Source organism: Spodoptera frugiperda, chromosome 5, assembly GCF_023101765.2.
Source record: "Spodoptera frugiperda isolate SF20-4 chromosome 5, AGI-APGP_CSIRO_Sfru_2.0, whole genome shotgun sequence".
NCBI classification, from domain to species: Eukaryota; Metazoa; Arthropoda; class Insecta; order Lepidoptera; family Noctuidae; genus Spodoptera; species Spodoptera frugiperda.
Window position 1 is genome coordinate 3182471 of NC_064216.1, and position 20299 is coordinate 3202769.

A 20299-nucleotide genomic window follows, 5' to 3' on the forward strand; every position below is an offset into this window, starting at 1 on the left:
AAGAGGGTAATTATAAAAAATTCAATCTTAATGTTATTTCATTTTATCATTTATTTTTAAGTTTTTATGTGACCAAAATTTAAAACAACCACAATAAATCATGTAAACATGAGCCGCATATAATAGAGCTACGTTAGATGCTGCAAATAAGTGGAAAACCTAGATATGCATCGAGCATAACTGCTGGTCGATTTCAAAACACTGAAATGTCGACCTTCAAGATAATTTTCGCAATAATAACTAAAAAGTAACAAAACACGTACCTTTCTTGAGATTGTGGAATGAACGAGACGATGAACTGTATACGAAATAGCTTTCTCGAACTTCAAGACATGTACTAAGTAGGTAACGTCTACAGCCTGAAAAATCAATAACACTCCCTCGAGCTTACTCGCCCGTTTTTCTCTAACAAATTTACAGCAAATAAAAGCATTAAAACAACTTACCTCTCGACAGATCTGAAGAGAAGATCTTCGGGAACCCCGTACAGTAGATATTAACTGCTAATGATTCAGGATACAATTTTTATTTATTTATTTTACACCACAAGTTACAACAAAGCCAAATGACAATCATCTGATTTGACAGATGTCTGACACTTGCGATCCGTTATACGACGGTCGACGTACTTTTAGAGGAACGTTGTAATCTCTTTCTTAGTTTTTTTTTTATTTCATTTCAGAATTCAGTATTATGAGTAACGGTACATTATAATCCAGGAGCTTTATCACTATCATCACATTGTCATGAGAGACATCATAATTTAATTTACTGGATAGAAGGAATATGATTGGAAATTCGAATAAGACCAAAGAGTATAATAAGTTTAGATTTGAACTTCAAAAATATTAGTAGCTTCCTCCCTGACTGTTAAAGTTGTTAAGAAAATCAAGGAAATACCTAATGTAAAATATAATATTCTGTATAAAAATCTAATAAGACAATGGCGATTGTCTGATTTGAATCTTCAGTCTTAAAACAGACACTTTTAATTCATATAAATACAGAATAAGAAAGTAAAAATCCAATCATTTATTTATGACATTATTTAGCTGCTTAACTTGCTCTAAGCATTGTTTTGTCGAAAAAGAATACCTACCACTTCTGTTTTAATAATGTAGATTGAGATCTTGAGAGGCCATGCACGCAAACATATTTCAAGATAGGTCAGGGATTTAACGAACTTTTGGCCCTTGCCTTACACAGGTCATTGATTTTGATTATAAAACCCAAGTATATTGACCTATGCTCCTGTAGGCATAATAATATTTATATGCTTGGAATCGTTTATGTATTATGTATCTAACGGTTTGGCTTTTAGAGGGCAGGTTTAAGATATGAAATAAAACACATTGTTCTTGGAAAAAAAATCTAAAACTTATTTTATCATCACATGCATCTATTGCGGGTGTTCACCATGTGAAAAACGTAATATAAAGCTTTACATCTAGACAGATGGCTGTAGGCGTAACCAAATAAAATTGAGATATTGCTCTGCTACTTCATTTTACTTTTTACTTCAAGGCATTTTCGTATCTCTTCGAGACATCTCCCCAGTTGGCGACATCGAATATTGCCTTTACGTAGTCAGCCCTGACGTTTTTGTATTGCAGGTAGTAGGCATGCTCCCACACGTCGATACCGAATAGGGGCACGAGACCTGCAAAGATAGATACATATTTCATTTTTAATTAGCGTATTTGTCAATCATATATTTTTTTTCAAATATTTGAAGTTATCACAATGATAAATATCCACATGTTTTCCACTTCTTGCATGTTGCAAAAATAGGTTAAATTTTTTTATTTATATGGCTTCATCATATACTAATTCGAAGATGTCTGACTACTACTATCGAGCTAATTGCATGATAAATCATGAGCTGCGTACTCGCCGATATGCGTGATGCAAGAAGCCCCAAAATTATCATTGTTTCACGTGAATAATGCTGACAATTTTGAAATCAAAACCACACCTCACGTTTTTGATAACCTTGATAAATAATTTAAGACTAAGTAGACTTAAGAGATATATATGAAGAATTCATTAATTTATTATTCTGTATTTTGACAGCTGATTTTTATTTATTTTTCAACAGCTACATAAAATTACCTGTGGTTGCTTGCAAAGGATCCTGATTTTGACAAGTGGCAATCTGCAGTTTCTTCATCTGCTGGTTGTAACCGAGCCAGCCCCAGCCAGATCCCTGGACAGCTACAGATGCCGCAGCCAGTTGGTTCTTCATGTTATCCCAGGAGCCAAAGTCCCTAAAATTGGATTAAATATTGCATATTAGCAGGAAGCTATTCCAAAATAATTCCTAATTTTTTTTTCGAATTTGCCCATGTTCAAAAATAAGTTGAGCCTACTTTTAATTAAAACTAATTAACTTAATTATATCAGGTATGCGTTATCATGTCCCAAAATTATCTCAAATATTAAACTCTGCACACCGACACAGGTTATCTCTGCGATTGACGTAAAGCGGTTATTTCCACTAACAAAAAAAGAACAATCACAACAATGCGAAATTATTGTAAACAAAGTCAAGAGTGTCTGATAAGCAAAAGTAATTACTGTTACACATTTAAGTAGGTTTCTTTTTAAATACACACTACACTAAATTGCTATAAATATAATGACTATTTTGATAGTGGGGATTGAGGCGAAAACATCAATTAAAGTGTGCCAATTAACTTTCATTTTACTTAACTAATTATAATATAGTATCCGTCTTTGTTAGACAATAATAAGATAACTCTTGTTTTGTTGAAATGTAAGACAATAGGAAACACATTGTGTCTCATTTGAACTCACATTCTGGCACAAGAAAGGTTGAAGATATTTCAGCTATTCTTATCAATCATGTCATTTACTAATTCAGTGTACTTCTGTTAATTTCTTTCTTCCCTTCGTTATTGAAATATTCCAAAGTAAATACAAGTGTTAATATTAACTGGCAAAAACTGGAAAATAGCAGTATGTATGCACAGCACTGCACAATATTCTTATCAAAGATAAGACTGATTAAAATAATGCAATATTGAATAAAAACACAAAACGCAACTTAAAAAGCCAAAACAAGCCAAAAACCCAAAACATGCATTAAACATAATTTAGTACTTCTCAATAGCCTGCGTGAGCGCCGAAGATGGCTTTCCGCCATTGGGGGAGAGGTTCTGCCAGAAAATGGTGTGGTTGATGTGACCACCACCATTGAACTTAAGCCCGGGTGCAAGACTGATGATTGTGCCGATGTCACCTGAAGAACACGGTCAAAACAATTTAGAATTTTATATGTAATACACAAAAATTTTTTCATCTTTCCAAATGTTACATGTAACTCATAGAAAATGATCTGATTTACATATTGTTGGGGATAGTGCAACTGTGGTAGATTCCCGGTTTCCCAGTATCCCCAATGACATTACACAGTACCTACATCAATATACATTACGATACCAGTTAATTACGGACCAATTAAACTTACTTACTACATAAGATTTATAATAACCAAGTGAATTCTACACAAATAATTTAAAAAATCTTACAAAACATGTCTACTAAAACCTCTTAAAAAAATGTAAATACAAATTTACTTATTTACAGCATCTTTCAACTCGGCACTAGCTTCAGTTTTGGAAGGGGATAGGTTTGGCCATAAGATAGAATGGTTCAAATGGCCACCGCCATTGAACTTGATAACATTTAGAAGACGTATTATCGTGTTCGTATCTGCTGCTGCCAAATTAAAATGTATAAAATTTAACTCACTTTCTTTAAAACTCTCAATACTGTTTAAAAACAATGTGAATTTTGCAGTCAATTTGAAATGTCACAGGACCTTTTTGTAGTATGTGATTATATCTGTTTATACATAAATTATTTAGAATATGACAGGTCTAAGAGTGGTCTACCTACCATTAGCCTGTGCTTTAGCAAGTTTCTCTTCAGCAGCATTGAGATTGTTAATGTATGTGGCGTGATGCTTGCTGTGGTGCAGGCTCATGATCTCCCTGCTGATCACTGGCTCCAGAGCACTGTATTCATAGGGCAGTTCTGGAAGAGTGTGCTTCTGGCGAGCAGCGCCTACCGACGCCCTGTAAATAGCATAAATTAGCCAAATCAATAATACGCAATGACATCTTGCGGCTCCTGTGGTAGTGGCCCAGGGCAATGTCCGCTTTACATAATTAGGACGAGGGCATTATACATACAATTCGACATTTTAAAAAGTTTACAGCTAAGAATGATTGAAATAATTCAGGATTGAAACAACTAATTATCATAATCTTTGACTATCACGTGAATATATTGACTTCATTGAAGTTGTGTATAATATTATAATTTATGCTATAAATGTTAGGTACTTACTGTATAAAGCGACGAGAGAACATGTTTAAAAAAGTAGTAAAACAAATGCAAAATTTACTTATGAGGGGTATAATAAATACACCGGTAACCAATTACCGGTTGATTGATTGGAAATTATCACAAAATCACAAATAAGAATTTATTATGCAACGAAAAGGAATTAAAACTTCTCCTGTCAAAACTACTGACAGCTGTGTATCAACGTCAAATGGTAAACATTTGACATTTTATTTAGGTACTGATATTCTCGTCGGTCTGTTCTATGGTTACGTTCAAAAATATTAAAATATATTTGTTATTATTAAATGGTTTACTGGCTAAACTACTTATTTTGTTTAGCACGCATATTATAAAATGCAGTATTTATAATTATAAATTTCTTCGTAGACTAGAAGTAACGTCTGGTAATGAATATCACAATCACACAATCATCAAAACAAAGTTCCAATACCGGATTGCCCAGAAGTTGCAGTTGCCGGTGTCGACTGTCGAGACGTCACGTAGTCATCGTTCGTTATTTTTCATTAGTGTGCGCAGTAGAGCTATGTGCACGTGAGGTACTTGTGTTACATGTGTTTGTGTGCATATTGTTACGAGACGACGAACGTACGACAGTGCTGTGTGCTGTGAAGTTTTTGCCAATATTTTTATTGTGATCACATGAATTGCTACACTTATTTTCATTAAAATACAACTTTTTCAAGTTTATTAGAAATAACACTATCTAATTTGACGTAATCAAAGTGTTTTTGGTATAGTGTGGACATTGCTATAATAAGCGGTGCATTTGTTTATTTATAGACAGTCGCAATTTGCAGTCATGTAATTATTCTTGTGGCGCTAAAATGTCTCAGAAGGATACAGCGATACATTTGTTAGCCGGAGGGTGAGTATTAGACCGCGGGAGGTCTGTGATATGATAAGTAGTATTATTGCATTGCGTTATCATCCCATAAATCTTTATCATAGTCTCGATGGCTACAGAATTCAAGTATTGGCACATGTGGCGAGACGTTGTTTACGCCAGCGTTTTCACTGTGCCTACGCGTGGCATACATCTACACAAACATCTTAATTTTTTTTAATCAAACTACACATGAACTTTGGTCGTGCAGGCCAAGTTTCAGATCGACTAGAAACGTTATTAGTTTTCAGTTATTCAGTATCTGTTTGTTACATAAATGCAAACTACAAACTACCTTGAAAACGTAGATAACATAGTACTTACATTGTTGTGATTAACATAACACCACCAAGGAGTGTGGTTATGCATTTAAAAAGTGCCATAGTTTGATAAAAATTAGAATCTAAAATGGAATTAACTATTATAGTTGTAAATGCCAAAATTCTCAGGAACTAAACTAAAGAATTATAGAAAATACATTTAATTGGGTACTTTGAAAATAATTATTTCATAATACCAAGTGAAGTTACATTTCTTACATCAGTTTTACTTTTGCATAATCTTTCATCGGGCACTCTATTCATTCCTACTGTACTCTTATTAGTTTAGGTACAACTCTAACAAAAAAAAATCCAATCAGATTATTGAGTGAATAGGTAAATAAAAAAAACCTTAAAATAAAATATTATTTTGATTACAGCTTTATTTTAAAAAAGAAGGTCTTGATTATTCTCTTCATTAAATATTTAAACTACTTGAATGTGTTCAAGTAGTTTAAATATTACTACTACTATTACTATTACTACTACTTACAGGAAACATTGTGTTTCCTTGAATAGGACCATTTAAGAAAAATGTTAGTTAGGCTGTACATTATTATTATTATTGTACTGTTATCAAATTGAAATTCTTAGTAGCTACAATCTACATCCATTAAATTCTTTAGCAAAAATCTCATTTATGATAACAAAACCTAGCAACTGGTTTTATCTTAGCATTGATTAACATATATTATGTGTACAAATAACAGTTATAATTTTTATTCTAACTAGGTAGTTCAAAATAAGAATGTGCCACCATTTTCTTGTTTATGTTATTTTTTTTTTCTTATTTGAATGTATTTAGAATTTCTTATTCTTCCAATAAGATTTCCAAATTGTAGGTACCCACTTTAAATAATTTACTTTTTGTGATACCTACATTTTTTGCACATATTAATTAGTTACACAAAATGGTATTCACTGCCTGTGCTGGTATAGGTTCTGTTTTATCTAAGCTTATTTGATGAATAAACTTTGATTTTATAAATCAAGTTACATATTAAAAATGTTATTCTTTTTTCTGCAGAGTTGCAGGCACAGCTGGAGCTGTGGTGACATGTCCGTTAGAAGTAGTTAAGACCCGTCTCCAGTCCTCGAAAGGAGTTGGAATATCACCACCCTCACCTCCTCCGTCTGACAGCACAAACAATGCCAGGAAGATTTGTTCCAAAATACCTAAACACCAGGTATGTACAACTTTATTGCCAGATATTAAAATATATTTTCCTTTAATATTTTTATAGCTTATTTTTTTCTGGTTTATGCTAATGGATACATGCCAAACTATGAATGTTGTATTAAAACAATATTTTGATGTGTAATGTTTAGGTAAATACATATAATTTACTTAGATTTATAATTATTCTTATTAGATTGAATCATTGAAATGAAAGGTGAATGAATGATAATATATTCTGTTATATCATAACAACTGAACTTACTTTTTTTAATATAAAATAAATTCATAGTTAGATTCTAGAAAAGTTATTAGGATGTAGTCTAGAACAATTACACTAGTATTTCCATTAACGAATTCCACAATTCAAATAAAATGTAGCCAGGACATTAAAAAATTCTCAATGTCAATGTTGCCATATAAATTTAATTCGCGCTAAAACGACATTGTATTTCCTAATCGCTTTAAAACGAGTTTGCAAAAAATTAAATACTAAAAACATTACTTAGTCAATCAATAGGAAACCCAACGCGTTGTTTAGATTCAGACACTTATCTTCCATTGATCAAGGTGCTTTTAATATCCAAAATATTCATAAAAAAAAAACAGTACCAGACGAATGTCGAATGATTCGATGCATCACTCGTGTTTACCAAAGTCACTGTTGAATCGATAAAAGATAAACTGTTTGTTTCTTGCTCATAAATTATGCCGTTCGTGCTGAGCACAGCTAACCGCACGACCTTAGCGACTATTATAGACTTCGACATAGTTTTATTATCCTTTAATAACATTTTAGTTACGAAACAACGGATCTTTTTATGATATAGCAGTACCTTTAGTACGAGTTTTCTTTACGTTTCGATTAATCAAATCACTTTAATGCATCCATAGTGTACAATGTGGTCTACAATTTCAATACAGTAATATGTTCCAACTATGGGCCCTTTTGGGCACCGCAAAAATACTTAATTACTTTAAACGTAAAGCAAACTCGTACTAACTACTAAGGGTACAGAAAAATATAAGTAACCTTAATTCAAAAAGTTAACGTGAAACGCCATAACATTAATTTATTTTTATACGCCAATTGATGTCAACACATGCTATTTTTCCTCAAGTACGTAAGATTTTTCCTTATTTATATTACCTACGATAGAGATAAAACCATTCCTTCCACATAACTAGTAATTTTATTGTTTTAGGAACCGTTTCGCGATAAAAACATCTCACAAATAACAAATATTACACGGTACACCACGATGTACAACCGCCAAACATAAACTTTTCGGGTGATGATGATATGGTAGGTTTAAAAGTTTAAAACTGGCCTTCGAAATGAAATAAAATGGAACATTTATGGCATATCTGCTAATTAAGAGATCATTTTCAGCTAAAATCGTGATGTTTTCTTTCTAATCCGGCTAAAGCCGGTGTAAACCAACGAACTGATGGTGCTCAATAATCATCATTACTCAATTCTTCTCTGACAATTTTTCCCATCAATGTTAAATCAATTTGTTTTGTTCAATTGTTCCAAGTTTCCGTTCAAGAACCCACAGAAGAAATGCTTTGGAAATATTTTAGACTATTGTGGCGTTTTATCTGTGGCAAATCTTAAGATAAATAGTTATCCGTGCTTATTTCTTACACAGAGGGCGCTGACATCGGTTATAGGCGACTAAAGTCCCTATGTCTAATAACTATAGTTCTCAACTGTCCAACTAGTCGCTTAGTAACATAATCATGTGCCCACCTCCTGCCAAAATATATCGGATAATTTCTTTTGTAGTCTACCAAAACGTTGTTTGAAAATGAATAAACAAGATAAGCCTATCATTATTAGTTCATGTAACTTGTTGCCATGCAAATTTCTCTATGCATTAATGTTTGATCCACTTATGTACGCAGGATTCCAAATAGATAAGATTGTACTGAGTGCTAAATTATAAGGCGGGATCTAAAGGATTAGATGAAGCTGCCTCTAGTTAATAACTCCCTACCAAACAAACTCATCTAAACTATCTTAATTTATTAGCTTTTATAAGTATTTCAATATCCAGGTTTTTTTTTTTTTGTGGTATAAGTCGGTGAACAAGCAGACGGATCACCTGATGGTAAACAATCGCCGCCGTCCATGAACACCCAAAACACCAGAAGCGTAACAAGTACGTTGCTGGCCTTTTGGAGGATAGGAATTTAAGGGTTTTTAGGGAATCAGGGATTGGGAAGGGGAATAGGGCCTCCGGTAACTTCACTCACACAACGCAAGCGTTTTTTCACGTCGATCTTCAGTCGAGCCGGCCCATTCGTACCGAAGCATGGCTCTCCCACACTTGACGTAGATGAAAATATTAGTCAGAAAGCTAGTTAAATAAAATACACAAATACTTCAAAAATTCAACTACATTCATGTTTTCCGAGAAACACACTTATCAAAGTCTTAAAGAATTTTACATGATGCTTCTAATACAAACAAGCTTTGATTTTCCGCCGAATAATGCTCTTAAGCTCATAGGGATCAGTGATCACCCACGCACACATGTTGTGATTTCGACAACCACTCATACTACGTATATTGTTTTGACTTATCAATACTATTGCTTATAGCAATGTTTATCAGTTTTATCATTAAAGCTATCGGCGAGTTATGTAATAAAAATATTTATACACATTAACAAAATGTGTATGTACATTTAATATTAAAATCTCAGCAATAATACGGGTCCCTCTCGCGTCCGGCACTGATACAAGCCATGGTGCGGAGCGAGGGGGACTGGGATGCCGTCTCCTCCTTCTGCGAAGCAGTCATGCTTGCTAAGGAGGAGGCGGGGCGCGTGAGAGAACGAACCTCTTCACGCCCCAGCCGTCGCGAGAGACACTCCGGGCGTCGGGGATCGCGCGACGATCTCCGGCCACCGTAAGTGCGGGTCTGCGGACGATGAGCAAGGGTAGCTCGCCGCCCGACCAGAACCAGATCCGTGCGTGCGGCGCGTCGCGTTCTGCGCGCGCCTCAAAGAGCCATCAGACCACCACAGATGGGGCCCAGTAGGGCTGATGCCTAATCCGGAGCTGCGGACAACCTAGCGGGTTTACCGGGGCTCCGGCTCGACGGGCAGAAGTAGGAACGGAGTGGTTTTTAGTCAGTAAGAGTCTGACACTCCCTCTCGCCTCGCCCAAGGCGGGAGAAGTCATTGGATGATTTTCCACCTAAAAAAAAAAAAAAAAAATAATAATAATAATAATACGGGTCGGTAAAACATATCCCACCCAAAACATTAATGTGAAAGGATGCCAAGTTCGATAATATTGGAATGCTTCGCCTATAAAAGAAGTGAGATCTAAATAAGTACCAAGTTCCATACACAGACCTCAGTTAAAAATGATATAACAAGTTGGCAAGTTTTCACACACTTTGTTATAAACCTACTAAACGCAATGAGTCAAGTATATAATTTTCTATTAAAACTTGCCAAGTTATATCATTTTTAACTGAGGTCTGTGTATGGAACTTGGTACTTATTTAGATCTCACTTCTTTTATAGGCGAAGCATTCCAATATTATCGAACTTGGCATCCTTTCACATTTATGTTTTGGGTGGGATTTCATTTATTTTTGTAAGGTTTATTTTCTTTTTTTCTTATTTTACTTTACTTTGACTAAATACAAACCTTCGTAACGAATTTTAGGTCGGTACGACCATTGGAAGATATAGATATTTTTTTTGTTTTAGTTCCTTAGGGGTATGAATTTACACCTTCATTATTTTTAAAACCGACTCACACTTGGCAATTTTCAGATTTTTTCCTTTACCTTGACCTAAAGACCTACCTCCATGCCAAATTTCAAGTCAATACGACTATTGGAAGTGGTCTAGGTTTTTGATGAGTGAGTGAGTCAGTCAGTGAGTGTATAGTAAAAATAGCGATTTTCTGACGTCAATATCTCAAGATCTACAATAGGTACATTAATGAAATTTTGTATTTTAGATAAGTAAGTAGATCTCGATTGATACTAGAAATTTCATATGCGTAGATAAAATAGATTTTGAGTTATAGGTGGGTCGAACTTGGTCCGAAATGGTTCGTGTAATATAACCCACGGCCGGTGTGTCGGTTTTTTTGCTCGAACTTGGCGGACACACTGCCGTGTGTCTAGATCTAGGGCCGTCCTGACTTAAAGTACGTATGTAAGTATCATTCCTTTTAAAACCGATTTATCTTTTCTTTTACTAGACTTCATATCGATAAACCAGTACAAGGCTGACCGATTGTCTGTCCACGTGCATCAATGACATTAATCGTAATAATCGATCATTCTGACCTAATCAATACACGATTGTTGATAAAGAGAATACTGCGCAAGCGATTATTTAGGTACAAGTGATATTTCTAAGCGGAAGCATTTGGAACAATTGTAATCAAAACAGTTTTGAAACTTCGAATTGGGTCATCTTTGAATTCATCGTATCTCCTTATCTAAAGACCCCATATCGTTCTCGGTTGGTCCGCCTTTATTAGATATCGATGCCCCATGGTCTATATCAGTCCGAAATGATAAGATTTCTATTATCGGTTGCCAGGATTGCACGTATTCATGGTCGGAAAATGACCTTCTATCGAAAAGGAACACTACCACAGATGGAATCCTGTAGATCTGATGCCTGATCCGGAGCTGCGGACTACCTAGCGGGTGTACCGGGCCTCTGGCACGAAAAGCAGGAGTAGGAACGGGGTGGTTTTTAGTCAGTAAGAGTCTGACACGCCCTCCCGCCTCGCCCAAGACAGGAGAAGTCATTAAATTATTTTTCCTCCATAAAATATAAATAAAAAAAGAACAAGAAACGATCATGATAGCATTTCACTGTTTAACTGTTTAATAAACATGAATGGAGTACGGGCGAGTTTAAATTGGTTTGTTGCTGAAACTGTATGAGGTTTCCGTAATTTAACAGGTGTTTTGAGTGTGTTTAGTTGGTTCCAAAACATCGTACAATTGACTTACTGTGCCACACCTCATGTTTAATCTTTTAAAGCGGTGCGGTGTAGGCTCACTAAACTGCTGACTTTTTTTAACATCTTTATATATATAATTCTTCTGTAAGTGTGTATGTCACTGAACTTCTCTTAAACGACTGGACCGATTTTGATGATTTTTTTTGTGTGTGTTCAAGGGGATCTGAGAATGGTTTAGATTCACAATTTTGTCCGCTGGACAATGCTTTTTCAATTAATTTTTAATTTATTAGTAGTTGTTGATTTTGGAATGTTTTACATTGGATTTCGACAGACGGCGCTACCATCGCAGTGTCAAATATTAATGACGTTAGATATTGTCATAACATTTGAATAATATTTTTTATCAAAATGGCCCAGAATGTTTTAGCTTATTAAAAAAAGTTTAAAATTTTCAAATCAAAGACGTGTAGACAGGACAACGTCTGTCGGGTCCGCTAGTATTATTATAAAATTTTTAACGCTTTCCAAATCGAAACATAGCAGGATCTATTCGTGTATAGCAGCAAACCCTACAACTTCTTATGTACCCTATGTATCACAAATAAATACTTTGACTTTGACTTGTGATACATTTAATTTGTAGGTACTTCTGCGTACCTCTTAAGGGAACAATACACGTGATAGTATGCATACCTATACCTACTGTACAGTAAAAAGTGCCAAGTTTGTGAATTTTATACATTGTTGAATCGTATTTGTAATTTGAGCTATGCAGCGTAGGTATTTAGATTTTGATGAAGGAACCTACTTATGTAGGCACTTTTTGTTGAACATCCGATTACATAACAGACCCAATTAAAAGTAAAACTGTGCATATTTTATTTAATCAAAATCTAATAAATATCAAAACAAAATCAGGTTTCTATAAATTTTTACCTAATTAGAGGGTAGCTTGTAGATTTCAATCTAGTAAGGTGACATGATAATAAATAATTTAATCAATTTCTTTAAAACGATTACAGCTATGGTATTTAAGATATTCAGCATTAGGTAAGTATTTAGTTTTATCTTAAAACGATAATGAGTACAAATTACTGCGCAGTTTACGTACAAATTTCATTTAGTTACATAATTAATTATGCATATATGTCTAATTATAGAACTTAATCAAAGAAATTGTTACAAACAATGTTATAATCATTACGACGGTGTTGATAGTGCGGTATCTATATGTAATTGCAGGAAACATCAATGCAGAACACACATCTATCTAGTAATGTAAACAAAACTCAAGTAATTTCAAAACAAACTAAATCACATAATGTAGCTACCTATTTAATGATGTATGGTTGTACTTATACGTTAATTTGCTCACTACGTTATACACACATACTTAACCTCACGCCTGTTTGTAGGCTGAGACTATGGAACGCCAATTGCTACGATTCACAGTACATTGTTAAACACATTTTATAACAGACCCTATTGTTTATAAGTCGATAACAAACTAGATTAAAGTATAATAATGAATTCCAGAAAGAGCAGGATGTAAAATTTATTTTGGTCTTGATAAAAATGCTAATGTTTGTTAGTACACATTTACTATAATTTTTAATGACGCATCACTATTTGTTAAACTCGTAAAGTAATCGAGCATAGCACGAATTAATGCATATTTTGTTGCTAATGTACACAAACTGCGCAATTTACTATCAGTGTGTCGAATTTTTTTTCACTCGTTACTATTTTATAAACCGGTCCACGATACCTATTCATGTTATTTAATCGGTTATGATATTAGCATTGGTACTACAGAGAGATAACGTCTTTGAAAAAAATGTAACGCTGTAGTGAAGACGAATCTAATTAAAGGCACGCCTTTTCTCAGTGTTCTCTTTGGCAAAATTAAAAAAAATATGACGTAACTTCACCACGTTGTCCATTAGTGTGAAAAGCAGAATTCAAAACATCTTAAGCTGTGTCGTCACAAAGAAATTAATCAGCTATAACAACATCGCTTTATCATTCATATCGTAGAGAAATTATTGAGCTAGTGACCTGCCATTGGCATTACTCCAACCAACCAGCAATACTTTTATCTTATGGCATTCGGTTGTAGGAAAGCCGTCTCGATTTACAAGACAAACCTTCGTGCCTAGCACTTATTAAATAACGAACAATTTTTATTATTTACAGCCATTTCATTTTCCCTGTATAAATGGATCCAAATAGCACGCGTCCACAAACGTAGGAATAGGTTACCATGCCACGCCAAATCGGTTTGTTCGCACAAAATATACCAAGGATGTTTATAAATAATATCCAAATATCCAAGTGCAGTGATTGATATTCAAGTTCGCTGTAAGATGATATATGTTTAGCTGAAAACAATACAGATGCTAGAACGCCAAAGTCATAAAATGTGTTTTCAATAGCTACAGAGATCTGCAAGTATTCGAAAATAACCACTGAACTAGGCCAGACATTTTCTTGACGTTGCCTACTTGTATTTTCTTCCTGGGTAACAAATATGTACTGATGGTGTAAATATCTCGGCTCTCAGACAACAACATCTTGTTTTAATTGTATTTTATTGCCAGCTCAACTTGAGTTAACTAAGCAAGATTAATTTTGCGTGATATTGTTATGTTCGCGTTTTACGACGCAGTTCAATGTAAGATTAATAATGACCTTGTACAATGTCATTATAGGAACATTCTGAAGCTAACGGCGCTCAAGGCTGTTCTAAATGTAGAATTATGCATAGCAAGTTGAATTGCAATAAACATTCATTGGCTTCGGCGTGCATACTTGGTGATGCACTTTCGCTTACGACTGTAGTAGATAGTCATATATTATGTTTCGTGGAATTACTTTGCCATATTTGGAAATTTTCTTGTTTTTGGCTTTCTTTGCTTATCTGACAAGTTAGATATAAACGTTAAGTAGGTAGTTGCCCAAACAAAAACAATTTATCCGGTCTTCTATTTAGAGTACACGACAGTGCGTTGCAATCATTGAAACGGGTGGAAACGATAGCAACATCTCGTCTGGCCTGGATTGAATCAACTTCCAAGGCTTCTCATATGATTAGGTACTGCGTTATTTTCCATAGTTTGATTGATATATGTAGGTACGTGTACATAGGCTAGGCACTCACACTCTTACACTGATTTTAGCACTCACCGTAATCATTTATCATAGTTCGTCTTCGTCAGAATTTAACACTTTAACGGTTTTATTTTTGAGAATAATAATCAGCTTCTAATACAGCCTCGACTCACAATGGAACATCTGACTTGCATATTAGTACTCTTTCAATGTTTGTCGTAAAAATTACAATGTCGCCGAAGTATGCTAAATGTATTGACAAGCAAAACAACTAGAACAGGATTATTAAATAGTTGTAGGAGAATTCCTGCGCTATGTTAATACTGAAAATGAGAAATAAATATACTTGTATGAAATAAACAACTGGTGAGGCATGAATGGATTGATTCATTACAATATTCCTGTCAGTCTTTATCTATAATCTGCTTAATATAATGATGTTGTTCTTAGATATAAAAACGGATTCGTCTATGATACGAAACTTTAATATTTTAACTCGGAAGCTGGCAGTATGGAAACATTTGGCCCTAACATTTGCCTAGGTCCCATTGTTTCCATCACTTGTGTAAAGCGCACAAAGATTTGCTTTATGTTTCTAGAATAGATAACAGTGTTATAACAAAATGTTGTGTTATTTCATGAACATACAAAAATATTTGCGCTAATCGAAGGTCATGTACATTCAATGTCAGCTTATAGTTGGAATAATAGTCCTATACAGATGCTATGTACATAGTACTAGTTGATGTTGTTTGTCAAATTGTTTGCTCTCCCCTTGCTCTACCTGTGACTGCTAACATTACCCAGTTATCCCTGACCGCATGAGTGCTCGACACAAGCGATGGTTATAATAAATTGGCCATATAATACAGGAGGCCAAATGGGGCTACAGACGTACGATGGGCGCGATGTTCGCATACAGCAAGCAAGCAGATCGTATGCTGATGTCGTACAATTGTCAGGTTCAGCAGTGTGCGAGGGCAGGACACGCCAGGCCACCGTCCAGGATGAGCCTTATACAGTGCATCAGGTAAGACCGTCTCTATAGTATTTGTATCTCTCTTTGCACGTGTTTCGCATCAAGTCCATAAATGACATCTCGTGTTTTTCACAATCATGATGTATCTCTTCTGTTCATTTCCTTCCCACATATTCCGTTAGCGCGCCGCCTATTCTTGGACTTATAAATTTGATTTCCGACACAACTACGTTTATAGTTGTGTGGTGTTCGCTGCTGTGTGTTATTTTATATGTATAGTGTCGTTTTGGCTTGTAGCCACTCCGTGACTGATTGGGGCTTCTACGCTGCTAAAGTGTACACCAAACACAACAGTTGTTGACCTTTCATTATACTGTTTACTTATTCAAATGCAAAGACCACGATATATGAAATCTGAGTGGAAATTCACAATCCCACATTTCAATGAAATGGAATGAAGATATAAAAATTAATTTAGTGTACTTAATAATCAGACACCGACACAAAGAATAAGTCGAAACCGCTTCCAACTAGTGCGGTTATCAAGAGTATGTTAATAGATAACAAGTGTGATGCCCAAGTGTCACGAGAGCTGAACGTGGGCCGGATTCGCGATCGCGACCCCATTGGTGCGCTCAGTGTTTGCAGATTAGCGGGCAGCTGCCAATACCCGCTGATTGCTTATCGGTTTGCATTTTTTATTAGACCACTATCTCGGATGTAGGAACAAGTAACGACTCCTTCGCAAAACACATTAATTTAAAGCTAGCTTTCTCGAGGTTAGGACTCGACCTCAACCGAACTCTGTATTTATAGTTTGTATGTTGACATTAAAATATTATCTCAATGGACGAGATATCCATTTACGTCACGAGCTAACTCAATAATTATCACCGACGTAAGTGCAAAGGTGATATACTGACAACAATTTGTTTTTGCAGACACATAGTCCAGACTGAGGGCCCTAGAGCATTGTTCAAAGGCCTAGGACCCAACATAGTTGGAGTGGCACCGTCTAGGGCCATATACTTCTGCACGTACTCGCAAGCCAAGGCGATATTGAATCAAAACATATCACCGGACACCCCGATCGTGCACCTATCCGCAGCTAGCGCTGCAGGTAATGAGCGTTACACGCTGTTTATGACTTATACTATTTACTCGAGTTTCTGTGTCATGAAATGCGCTCATTTATATTATGAGATATGGAAATGGAGACTAAAATAAACATTATGTTATCATATTGTCTTTCTCTCCTAACCCTGCTATATTCATTGCTGTAATACACACGTCACCTCATCACGCACCGGTTACAAAAAACAATATGTTGCAGGTTTTGTGTCTTGCACAATGACCAATCCGATTTGGTTTGTAAAGACGCGGCTGCAGTTGGACGGACAGAATGTCACAGCGTTGCAGTGTATTAAGAGGATATACGCAAAAACGGTACCGAACTTAACAATTATATCTCTAATCAACTAATAAAATGATGTAGCTTCACCGAATTTTGAAGACATGTTATACTAAAAATACTGGTTTATTGCAGGGTATCAGGGGTTTCTACAAAGGTATAACAGCTTCGTATATGGGCATCAGTGAGACTGTAGTCCACTTCGTACTGTACGAGGGTGTGAAGGCGAGACTGATGGCAGCGAGGAGCGTGGACGGTGTGCCCAGCGACCAGCGCTCTCCTAGGGACTTCCTCGAGTTCATGGGGGCCGGAGCTTTCTCAAAGACAGTCGCTTCTTGCATTGCGTATCCACACGGTAAGTCGTTACACATGATAAGCCTTAAGAAACTAAGTACTTACTATCTTAATACCATTTCAATGTAAAAAAAAAAGTAGATCTAAAGCAAATATCAAACAAGTGATACGCTAAGCAAATACACAGATTCAGTACTTGTAACATTTTAATTAGCATCCATTATTAAAGGAGTTTTAAAGGACCATTAGTATGAATAGATTACAGTGATTATACACAAGAGGTCATTAACACAATGAATATGTAAGCCAACCGATGTGTCACCTTATCTAGAATATTTTCCGTCTGCCTGATAGGGAAAGTTAATGAGCGTATACGAGAATCAACACTGCTTACTAGTTTTTTGGAAAAAATCCCTGTTATCTTGCCCCAAAGCAATAGACGTCCGTGATTTTCCATTAATTAATAATAGCAAGTAAATAAGATAAAGTTATCAACGAGAAGTGACAAGAATTTAGAACGATATTTTCTTCATAAGTTCGTTATGATTGCAGAGGTCGCAAGAACACGGCTCAGAGAGGAAGGTGACAAGTATCGCAAGTTCTGGCAAACGTTGCACACAGTACTGAAGGAGGAGGGATACCGAGGAGTGTATAGGTAAGCACTGCAATCTTATCAAAAGTCAACATATTCGCTAACTGTGCCAACTATTCTATTATTAATAACTTGTCTGTCGTTTCAGGGGCTTAGGCACACAATTAGTACGTCAGATACCAAACACGGCAATCATGATGTCAACATACGAGGCAGTCGTGTACCTACTGACTACACATTTTAATAGTTCCTTCTATGAGAACACCTAGCTAACCACTTAAGAGTCGTTCATTATCTCCGAGCCGCCTTGAGCGCCAAAATAGTAGTTTCGTAGGCCGACGTTTAGACAAGGTTCTCGAATGTCCATTTAGCGAGACTGAGAGACATTGCATGGTTGTTGTGGCTGAGAAATTACGGAAGCTCTCCGGTACCCACAAGTCTCATTGTGGTACGACGAAGCGTAACACCATGTTCTCGAAATTGTAACAAGCTTAGGCATTACTTGGCAAGCAACAAAAAAATATTATTAAGAAAAGCAAATATTGCTTGAAAATAATCGAAATATCCATCCTTAGAAATTGGGCTACGTTTAATTGGCCAGTTATAAACATAAATAAATAAAATGTTGTGACAAAGTATGTGATGTAAGGGATTTATATAATGTACTTACAAGGTGATACTACTTATGTAGATAAGATACATTTCCTTCTGTTTTTGCACTTTGGACCCAAATAAAGTCTATACTTTCGATCTTATAGTTTTTAAATGGATCTTATTTGCTAAAGTATGTGTTAACCGCCTAATCATGCTATCAAATGCTAGCTTATAATACATAATTGGTGCAATTTTCCTGTTTTTGTCATTATTTAGTATTGTAGTATATTGTATGACGGAAATTATTCTTGTTGTTGAACTAATTTTAGATAAAAAGTAATTTTGCCAGTACATTATAAAATAATTGCACTTTCAAAATTAATATTACGATTACGAACAAAAATTTTGTATTTTCACAAAATTAAAATATATTTTGGAAAAGATTTATGTATTCGGTTGATTATTATGGGTATGGAATGGACCCTACGATAGTGATTCGCATAGCAGCAATCTGAATTAATTTAGTCATTAGTTTCTAGTCTCATTAAGTGCTTGAACCATGTAAATGCCTTAATCATTAATTTAGGATCAGTCATCAGATGATTACATTAAATAGTATGATAAGTTTTGCTGATTATATGCACAGATGTGAAGTAAATTGTGCCAACATAAGAGAAATATTGTTTTGGGAACTTTGGTTAGAATTATTAATTTTTTGATGTTTTTATTTTATGTTGTTGCTGTGTAAGTGTACTGTGTCAAACAGGCTTTTTACTATAGTAATCTAGTTCTTACAAATCCCACTGTTTTTATTGGACTAGTCAATTGTTATCCGATACTAGTTCCCTAAAGAATTCGTCCATTGTAAATGTTATTGAAAAATATTTGACTACACAAAGTTTGATGCACAAGTTTATATTTTTACTGATAAATCTGTATTTCAGTCTCAGCACACAAATTAGTAAAACGTAAGCTGTGATATAGAGCTTGTAAATATTAGTTATGGAGAAATTAAATATATAACTGTCCCACATTGTTCCAACTTGCAAATTTTGATTCTGGTGGTCTATTGATACTTGTGTTATTGTTATATTACTGCGGATCATGTTCACTGTTCATCTCAATTCAATTGAGTTTGTTTTAAACAGTTTTTCATAATTGACATATTGTTCTGTTCCATTTAATGGTTCCAATATAATAGCATGATACAATAACGAAGTATGAATGGACCAGTATTTGAGAAATGTGTTAATTTTATATAGATTTTATTCTGTCTGGGAACACAAATGGCATAAAATGCTTTCAATCATATCTGTTATGATTGATACATGTTTGTTAAATATTATAATTATATTCAAGTTAAGAGTGACTTATAATTTAAGCATAATAAGGTTTCCAGACATAGGCAAGTAGATCTTTGATGGTTATGTTAATTTAGAAAACACATTTGGACATTTGTCGGACTGAGTATAAAGTACTATTATTTGTTTAATGAATAAAATATTTAAATAAATATAATGTTGTTCTGTTTTTATTTATCCTTCCTTGTGTGTAAAAGGTTTACTTTTTTATTACAAATATTTT

At 34.9% G+C, this 20299-nt stretch overlaps 4 protein-coding genes across 16 annotated transcripts in view; 2 read left to right on the plus strand and 2 right to left on the minus strand.

The window, feature by feature from the left end:
• Nucleotides 1-598, minus strand: part of LOC118271663 (kinesin-like protein unc-104) — a 107743-nt gene extending 107145 nt beyond the window's left edge. For 9 of the 10 annotated variants that reach the window (XM_050693741.1, XM_050693735.1, XM_050693740.1 and 6 more), the window contains exon 1: nucleotides 447-598. The gene's annotated coding sequence lies outside the window, so the exon portion shown is untranslated. Of the gene's footprint in view, nucleotides 1-263; nucleotides 360-446 lie in introns of all 10 variants that reach the window. The other variant, XM_050693732.1, reaches the window with a different exon arrangement.
• The window catches only part of LOC118271716 (glyceraldehyde-3-phosphate dehydrogenase), a 256387-nt gene that overhangs the window by 108359 nt on the left and 127729 nt on the right, over nucleotides 1-20299 (plus strand). The gene's annotated exons all lie outside the window — the stretch shown is intronic.
• On the minus strand, nucleotides 1353-4575 carry LOC118271586 (superoxide dismutase [Mn], mitochondrial). 2 transcript variants are annotated; one of them, XM_035587670.2, is made up of 5 exons: nucleotides 4375-4575; nucleotides 3922-4100; nucleotides 3600-3741; nucleotides 2113-2267; nucleotides 1353-1660 (listed from the first exon to the last, which is right to left on the minus strand). In XM_035587670.2, exons 1-5 carry the CDS (start codon nucleotides 4395-4397, stop codon nucleotides 1515-1517), a joined length of 645 nt encoding a protein of 214 aa, XP_035443563.1. In that variant the 5' UTR covers nucleotides 4398-4575; the 3' UTR covers nucleotides 1353-1514. The 2 variants fall into 2 exon arrangements, with proteins under 2 accessions (XP_035443563.1, XP_035443564.1); XM_035587671.2 differs by lacking the exon at nucleotides 3600-3741 and adding an exon at nucleotides 3124-3262 and having other exon boundaries at nucleotides 4375-4569.
• On the plus strand, nucleotides 4852-20233 carry LOC118271585 (mitochondrial carrier protein Rim2). Of its 2 annotated transcripts, none has more exons than XM_035587669.2 (8): nucleotides 4852-5260; nucleotides 6626-6785; nucleotides 15808-15875; nucleotides 16766-16944; nucleotides 17158-17270; nucleotides 17371-17590; nucleotides 18082-18184; nucleotides 18270-20233. In XM_035587669.2, exons 1-8 carry the CDS (start codon nucleotides 5220-5222, stop codon nucleotides 18388-18390), a joined length of 1005 nt encoding a protein of 334 aa, XP_035443562.1. In that variant the 5' UTR covers nucleotides 4852-5219; the 3' UTR covers nucleotides 18391-20233. The 2 variants fall into 2 exon arrangements, with proteins under 2 accessions (XP_035443562.1, XP_035443561.1); XM_035587668.2 differs by having other exon boundaries at nucleotides 4855-5260; nucleotides 15718-15875.

Coding starts and splice junctions, on each gene's coding strand:
- LOC118271586 (XM_035587670.2), bottom strand. CDS start 4,397: ATGTTCTCTCGTCGCTTTATACA. Junction 3,742..3,921: donor TGCTAAAGCACAGGCTAATG/GTAGGTAGACCA, acceptor TTAATTTGGCAG/CAGCAGATACGAACACGATA. Junction 1,661..2,112: donor TCCTTTGCAAGCAACCACAG/GTAATTTTATGT, acceptor CTATCTTTGCAG/GTCTCGTGCCCCTATTCGGT.
- LOC118271585 (XM_035587668.2), top strand. CDS start 5,220: ATGTCTCAGAAGGATACAGCGATACATTTGTTAGCCGGAGG. Junction 6,786..15,717: donor CCAAAATACCTAAACACCAG/GTATGTACAACT, acceptor CATATAATACAG/GAGGCCAAATGGGGCTACAG. Junction 16,945..17,157: donor ATCCGCAGCTAGCGCTGCAG/GTAATGAGCGTT, acceptor AATATGTTGCAG/GTTTTGTGTCTTGCACAATG.